Source organism: Carcharhinus amblyrhynchos, chromosome 12 (genome assembly GCF_965287045.1).
Source record: "Carcharhinus amblyrhynchos chromosome 12, sCarAmb.v2.hapA, whole genome shotgun sequence".
NCBI classification, from domain to species: Eukaryota; Metazoa; Chordata; class Chondrichthyes; order Carcharhiniformes; family Carcharhinidae; genus Carcharhinus; species Carcharhinus amblyrhynchos.
Window position 1 is genome coordinate 8,705,771 of NC_137335.1, and position 8,608 is coordinate 8,714,378.

The 8,608-nt window shown below is 46.1% G+C and overlaps 1 protein-coding gene across 2 annotated transcripts in view; it reads right to left on the reverse strand.

Moving 5' to 3' along the window:
• The window catches only part of plcb1 (phospholipase C beta 1), a 657,020-nt gene extending 648,675 nt beyond the window's left edge, over nt 1-8,345 (reverse strand). For both annotated transcript variants that reach the window (XM_080200038.1, XM_080200039.1), the window contains exons 1-2: nt 7,797-8,345; nt 2,487-2,564 (exon numbers count right to left, since the gene is read on the reverse strand). In XM_080200038.1, the coding sequence (XP_080056164.1) occupies nt 2,487-2,564; nt 7,797-7,895 (177 nt within the window). In that variant the 5' untranslated portion in view covers nt 7,896-8,345. The remainder of the gene's footprint in view (nt 1-2,486; nt 2,565-7,796) is intronic.
• Nucleotides 8,346-8,608: the final 263 nt, after the last annotated feature.

Below are 8,608 nucleotides of genomic sequence, written 5' to 3' on the forward strand. Positions count from 1 at the left end.
AGGTTCAATTCCGACCCCCAGTCGCTGTGAGTTTGCACATTCTCCTCGTGTCTGCGTGGGTTTCCTCCGGGTGTTCCAGAACGGAACCAGTATTTCTAAGTAAACTCACGATTGGGCAACCGCCTGCCCAAATCACAGCATTTATGTTCTTTACCGGCAGGACTCACACGGGGCCAACACGGTGGCACAGTGGCTGGCACGGCTGCCTCACAGCGCCAGGGACCCGGGTTCAACCCCAGCCTCGGGGGACTGTCTATCGGAGTTTGCACGTGCTCCCCGTGTCTGCGTGGGTTTCCTCCGGGTGCTCCTGTATTGAAGCCCCGGTCCCTGAGGCTGCAGTGTGTAACCACCCTGCTGCCCTGTAACTGGCGTTACTGATTGGCCAAGCAATGCACTTTGCGTTTGCGTCCAGATTCACTTTTATTTTAGACGTTCAGCGTTCTATTTTTGTCCTTTAGGAGTTTGAGAAGAGAGGCCTCTGTTTATCAGTGGAAGTAATTGTAAGCAGTACGGCACTGCGGGGGGGGTGTTGCGGGTGGGGGGCTGGAGCATGTGGCCTTAGCTGGTCAACAACCTAAAACTGCTCGTTCATCAATCAATTCTTTGACAAGAGAAGTTTCGTTAGGCAACTGTGCCGCATGTACACGCCCTCTCCCCCACCCCCAAGATACTTTTCAATGTTTTTCAACCGGATGAACGCTTTGATTCACAGCCTGAGGACATCCCTACGTCTTGGCTGGAGTCTCCCAGGAGACAAAATCCTCTGTCTGCAAAGGCAGGAATTTGGGAGCATAAAAATAGAAACAGCAACTTCATCGTCCACATTTCACAGATCCCTCAAAATAAGGCTAAAGGCTTTGCACTCGGAATTAACTGCATTGTGGTGAGGTATCTATATTTCCAAAAGCCGTCTTCAAGGTTTTATCACAGAATAGAATCCCTACAGTGCAGAAGGCCATTCAGCCCATCATTTTTGAAATAGGATTTTTTTTTTAATTCCAGTAACTAAAAGCCAGTGACGGATGGCCATCAGAAATAAAGATGGAAATTAGAAACGGAGTGAGCAAGTACACAGTTGGTCAAGAGGGCTGGCACGGTGGCAAGCACTGCTGCCTCACAGCACCAGGGAGCCAGGTTCAATTCCAGCCTCGGGTCACTGCCTCTGCGGATTCTCCCCGTGTCTGCGTGGGTTTACTCCGGGTGCTCCAGTTTCCCCCCACACTCCAAAGATGCGCGGGTTACGTTGATTGGCCATTCCAGTGTCAGGGTAAATATGTGGGGTTATGGGGATACGGCCTGGGTGGGATTGTTGTGGGTGTAGACTTGATGGCACTGTTGCTTCACAATGCCAGGGACCCAGGTTCAATTACGGCCTCGGGTGACTTCAGGTTTGTGCTATCTCTGCGTGGGTTTCCTCCGGGTGCTCTGGTTTCCTCCCACAGCCCAAAGAATCATAGAATCCGTACAGTGCAGAAAGAGGCCATTCAGTCCATCGAGTCTGCAACAACAACAACAATCCTATCCAGCCCCTATCCCCCCAACACCACACATATACCCTTCCAATCCCCCTGACACTAAAGTGCAATTTATCACGGCCTATCCACCTAACCCACACATCTTTGGCGTGTGGGAGGAAACCGGAGCACCTGAAGGAAACATACGCAGACACAGGAAGAATGTGCAAACTCCGCACAGAGAGTGACCTGAGGCCAGAATCCTTGGTGCTAAGGGGCAACAGTACTAACCATTGTGACTCCATGGCCGCCACTTGTACTAAGGTGTGCCGGCTAGGTTGATTGACCATATTTAATTGCCCTTTTAGTGTCAGGAAGATCAGCCAGGTAAGTAACAGGGATAGGGCCTGGGTGGGATCGGTGTAGGCTCAATGACCTCTTTCTGCACTGTAGGGATTGTGTGAACAACTGAACGGAAAAAAGAGAGAGAAAGAGGGAAAAGCAATGTTGCCGTCTGCAGGGTTGGCCTTGATCTGACCTCAGCTAATCCGTCGTTCTGGAATCAATAACGCTGCCCTGCTCTTTCTGTGGAATGCACAACTGACCACAAGTTTCCTCCTCTCGGTTCGAAGCAAAAAAAAGCGCAAGTTCTCCAAGCACAACGTGGCTGGAAGGCAATCGCAACAGCTGAGAAAAGGCGACCAGCTCGGAACGCCTGTCCTCTCAGCTGTTTCTGCTTCTGCTGCCACATTCCCCGCGAGCCAGCTCACTTCTATTCTGGGGGCTGAGAGACCTTGAGACAATTCACTGGGACAATCAACCCTGGCAGTGCACAACATTTAAACAGTTGACATGTAACGGTAAAGACATACTTCTAATCTATGCCTGCTTCAGATCCAGCGACTTGCAGGCTGATTCCAAAACTATTATGCAGTCAGGGGTCAACTGCTTCCCTTATGAGTGCCTAAACTAGTGAACCATTGCTTACCTGCAGGAAGTTCTTTGGCAATAAACTGGGATTAATATTCTCACCTTGTTTTGATCTGTCCAGTACAGGAACAATCCCTGTGGATCCACTTTCAAGGTAATCGGAGTTACAGAGGTGGAGTCCTAGCAACAGGGATTTAAAGAAAAAAAAACAGTCATGATACTTATTGTGACCATTTAATCTCTGAAAGTGTTAATGAGTAACACTAATAACCTCCCCAGGTGAAAATTTCAAAGACCACGTCACACGAACAAACACTCTTATATTTCTTGTGGCTCATGGAATCGTAGAATCTCGACAGTGCAGAAGGAGGCTATTCGGCCCATCGAGTCTGCGCCGACAACAATCCCACCCAGGCCCTGTCCCCATTACCCCACACATTTACCCTGCCAGACACAAAGGGGGCTGTGTCTGCATGGGTTTCCTCCAGGTTCTCCGGTTTTCTCCAACACTCCAAAGATGTGCAGGTTAGGTAGATTGGCCATGCTAAAATTGACCCTACTGTCAGGGTACCCAGAGGAAACCCACATAGACACGGGAAGAATGTGCAAACTGCACACAGAGAGTGACCCGAGGCCGGAATCTCGGGTCTCTGGTGTTAAGAGGCAACAGTGCTGACCACCCCTTGTGCTACGGTGTGCCGAGTAGGTTGATTGGCCATATTTAATTGCCCTTTAGTGTCAGGAACATTAGCCAGGAAAGTAACAGGGATAGGGCCTGGGTGGAATCGGCGTAGGCTCAATGGCCCCTTTCTGCACTATAGGGATTGTGTGAACAACTGAACGGAAAAGTGTCGGGGGATTAGCAGGGTAAATATGTGGGGTTACAGGAATAGGGCCTGGGCGGGATTGTGGTTGATGCAGGCTTGATGGGCCGAATGGTCTCCTGCTGCACTGTAGGGATTGTATATTACCAATGCCAATCCGCCTAACCCACACATTTTTGCACTGTGGGAGGAAACCAGAGCATCCAGAGGAAACCCACGCAGATACGGGAAGAACATGCAAGCTTCACATAGTGACCCGAGGCCGGAATCGAACCCAGGTCCCTCGCGCTGTGAGGCAGTAGTGCTAACCACTGTGCCACTCCTGCCAAAGCACCTACAGGAATATTGCTGCCTTAAATGCACTGTCTAAAAGCAAGTTCTTGCTGCTTTGTTTCAAGAGCATTGCATTAAGTAACATTCACATATATTTTCACTACGTTCTTTAGACAGCACGGTGGCACAGTGGTTAGCACTGCTGTCTCACTGCACCAGGGACCCGGGTTTGATATCCAGCTTGGGTCATTGTCTGTGCGAAGTCTGCACATTCTCCCTGCGTCCGTGTGCATTTGCTCTCCCCACCGTCTGAAAGAAATGCTGGTTAGGTGCACTGGCCGTGCTAAACTTTCCCTCAGTGTATCCGAACAGGCACAGGAGTGTGGTGACTAGGGGATTTTCACAGCAACTTCATTGCAGTATTGACGTAAGTCTACTGGTGACACTAATAAATAAACTTAAAACTAAAGTTATAAACCAATGCTGAGAGTGGACCAGGCAAACCCAAATCCATTCTTTGCTTGCTCAATAAATTAAATCCAACTGAGTCCGATTCAAAGTTTCAAAGTCCGATTCAAAGACGGAGCTACTCAGAGCTCCAATGCACAAAAACACAAAACAGTTGAGTAAGGAGTAAAAGCAGAAAGTGCTGGATAAATGCAGCAGGTCTGGCAGCATCTGTGGAGCGCGTTTAAGTTTATTTATTAGTGTCACAAGTAGGCTTACATTAACACTGCAATGAAGGTACTGTGAAAATCCCCCAATCGCCACACTCCAGTGCCTGTTTGGGTACACTGAGGGAGAATTTAGCACGGCCAATGCACCTAACCATCACGTCTTTCGGACTGTGGGATTAAGTCCACGCAGACACGAGGAGAATGTGCAAACTTCAAACAGGCAGCTGCCCAAACCGGGAATTGAACCTGGGTCCCCGGCACAAGAGAGATAAACAAGATCCAAGCTGTCAAGATGAGACACTGCACCCCATTTGGGCTTGATCTAGCGTTTGATTTTAGCCAACATTTTTGATGACTCTGTATCCCTGGGGCATTCTGAAAACAATTAACGTGGGTGCAAAGAGCTCTAAGCAGCTTAGGAGTCCCCCATACAATTTCTGGTTAAATAGCAAGCAATAATTACATTCAATTTTCAATTAATAACCTTTATTGATTGAGAAGTTCGATTTTACTTTAGCTGGGAGGAGATCTGCTGTAAGAATTTTGTTTTGCCAGTGTGCGCGTGTGCCTTTTTTTAAAGTTTATTTATTAGTCTCAAGTTAGCTTACATTAAAACTGTGGAAACTCCCTAGTCGCCACACTCCAGCGCCTGTTCACATACGCTGAGGGAGAATTTAGCTTTCAGGCTGTGGGGGGGGAACCCACACAGACATGGGGAGAATGTGCAGAGTCCTCACAGACAATGACCCAGGCTGGGAATCGAACCCGGGTCCCTGCCATTGTGAGACAGCAGCGCTAGCCACGATACCACTGTGCATTTTGAGTGGTTTGCTTGAGCTGTCAAGGGCATGTTGGACCCTGAGACCTATTGATGGAATTAGTTTCTTCAATTGGTGTTAATCTTTGTACCATTTGTAACCCTGTACATTCTCAAAAAGGGGCACAAGTATGGTGTCCAGAGAGATCAGTTGCCCCCCAAAAATGGAAAGGAATACTTTGAGCATCTGTTTTTTTTAAAGTTCTCTTAACGTTACTCTGGTCTTTTTTTAAATAAAAGATTTGTTTTTCAATCTCTCTTCAATTATTCTCAGATATCCAGGCTGGATTTTCTTTTGGCTTGCATAACAACACAACACAGGCGGGTGCAAATACATTTGTGAAAGTGTTATTGCACATCGGATTCCCAAATCTCAGAGACACAGTTTGCCTCTCTATGTGGGGAGCCGGAGGTTGCATCTTAAATTGGGGGATTATCGTTGAGGCAGATTGGTATGGTCCATATCATCAACTGGGAGCAACACACACACACACACACACACACACACACACACACGCACCAAAAGGTATAGTCAGGTCCACACAGACCAGAGGCTCAAATATACAGAGATCAATGCAGGATATGCCAGAGACACTCAAATCAAGCATGGAGCCTGAAAGTTTGGGTTCCAGGCACACAAACCATCGTGCACACACAGACCAAATACACAAATATGCACAGACCCAGAGACACATATACAAATCTACACAGACAGACACACCCACACACAGTCTCAAATCCACTCAGACCCAGAGTGACACACATATAAATCTACACAGACCCAGATACACACACAGTCTCAAATACACACAGACCCAGACACACATACACACACACAAATCCACACAACCATAATACACTCATGCTCAAATCCACACAGACACACTCATGCACACACACACACAGACTAGGAGAGCAGACCAACGCACGCACAGGCTCAAATATAGATATATACACGCATCCGAATATACCCAGACCAAAGACACACACCCGCCCACACACACACAGGCTCAAATCCACATCGATCCAGAGACACACCGACAAGCAGGGCAGACAAATACATACACAGACACAAAGATACACACAGGCTCAAATGCACACACACACGTACCAAACACAGGTTCAAACAACAACTAAAGTATGCAGCTACTCTCCCTCACACATACACAGGCCAAGGAAACACATGAGCATTCAGACTGAAGATGCACACATATACACACAGCAACCAAATGTACACCTGTAGACACAGACAAAAAATACACAGAAACCTAAGTGTACAGATATCAAAGACATACACGTAAACTGGAGACACACAAGTATATTCAGACTAAAAACACACACAATTATACTCAAATCAAAGACACAAACAGTATACACAGACCAAAAATACAGACACATATACAAAGAGCAATACCACTCACACAAGTATACACAGACCAAAGGCACACTCACACAGACGGAAGACACACAAGTATATACAGACTAAAAATGCACACACAAGTACACACAGACCAAAGGTACACTCACACAAGTACACATCGGTTCATATACACACAGCTGGTCATACATTTCTGCGAGAGATCTGATTAACCACGCGTCCGCTGAAGTGAACAGGAAAAAAAAACACAAAAGATTCCTAAACGTCGGGCACAGACAACACCCACAATCTAGATTTAAAACAAAACGGGGGACACGAGTTGCATCGAGGTGAACCGGCTCTGCTCAAGACAAACGGGGACGGGAGGATTCAGACCTCCGGGAAGCGGGTGGAGGGAGGCTGGAGGGGGTTATTGCAGACAGAGAGGAGGAAAGGGCGATGGGGGTTCGAGCCCAGTGGACTCAGACTGCCGCTTGTTGCATGCTGGCAGGGGAGCTATTTTTATCAGCAACCTCCCCCTCGGTGACAGATCGAGGAGAGACCCCGCTCCAGGTACCTTCCTGATGAGGCTGGACAGATGTGAAAGACAGCGATTGCTATAGCAGCAGCCAATGCACAGAGACAGAGAGAGAATTAAAACACATGGCTTCCTCTTTTAAATAATATTAACCTTCTGAATAAAAGGAGAGGGGGGTACATTCTACAATATTTATTACAGGCGCAGAGAGAGAGAATTAAAACACATGGACCCGTTTTTTAAATAACATTATCGTTCAGAATCAAAAGGAAACTGGATACATTCTACAATGTTTACTGCAGACACAGAGACAATTAAAACACATGGAGTCTTTTAAAAATAATATTAACATTCTGAATCAAAGGAAACGGGATGCATTCTACAATATTTACTGTAGACACACAATTAAAACACATGGGTTTTTTTTTAATTTACAGTCAAATTAAAAGGGGGTACATTCTGCAATATTTATTGCAGACAGAATTAAAACACGGGATAATTTTTAAAATAATATTAAGATCCAGAATAAAAGGGAGGGGGCACATTCTGTAATATTTATTGCAGAGAGAATTAAAACACTTGTTTTTTTAAAAAATAATATTAACATTTAGAATAACAGGGGGTAACGTTCAGCAATATTTATTGCAGGCGGAGAGGATTGAAACACATGGATTCATTAAATAATATTAAGATTCAGAATTAAAGGGGAAGTGTGCATTCTACAACATTTACAGTAGACACAGAGAGAGAGAGTTAAAATACATGGATTCGTTAAATATTATTAAGATTCAGGATAAGAGGGGAGAGTGTGCATTCTGCAATATTTACATCCAGTTTTTGAAATGAACACAGCAATTGCCTCTCAGTAACAGTTTCAGAATAACAATCCCCCCACTCCAGATTGAGAAAGCTGTATCAGTACTCACATCGTCCCATTTCATAAATTTGCTTCCCTTCTTTAAGTTTTCAGGCACGTAGATAGGTTTCAGCTGAAGAGCGTGGACTCCAGGCTGCGCCCCAGCCATTGAAATACATTTAAACTTCCTTGAAGTCGAGGTGGGAGATCAGTTGTTTTACACAGAGAGGGGGAAAAAAAACAAATCAACAAAAAAAAACCCCACACTCAGAAATAAACAGGCTAATTCAGATGTCAGTAACCCTCCTTCCTCTCTTCCTTTTAATCCTCTTCTATTTTCCCAGCTAACTGAGTCAGTGGTACACACACACACACATCAAAATAAAAACAGCCCGGTCTAATACTGGGATAGCCAACTGGAGCAGGCAGGCAAAGTCTCACGTTGTCTCCCTCAACTGTGTTGCGAGTGGAACCCAACCACTGAAGGGATGGTCTGCACCAGGGCTACCGAGGTTCCACAGGCAAAGGAGACCAACATTATTCTGCCTTAGCAAGAAAATAAGCCCACTGACTGACTGTCTCTCCCTTCAACACAGCTCTCTCTCTCTATCTCCCTCTCTCTCTCTTCCTCTCTCTCAGACACACGCTAGGCACACATGTATACAATCTACAGCGACTCCTAGCTAATAGCTATTGTCACAACCAATAGCATCCCAGACCTCAATGCAGAAGATACTAGTTCCTCCCCCACCCCCCTCAAATAAAACCATCTTTAACTCTTGGGGGGATGTTACAGACGCGCACATCCCTCTGAATACATGTGGCCATCATCTGTAAAACACAAGGACTTGATGACTTATAAGGAGAGGTTGGATAGACTGG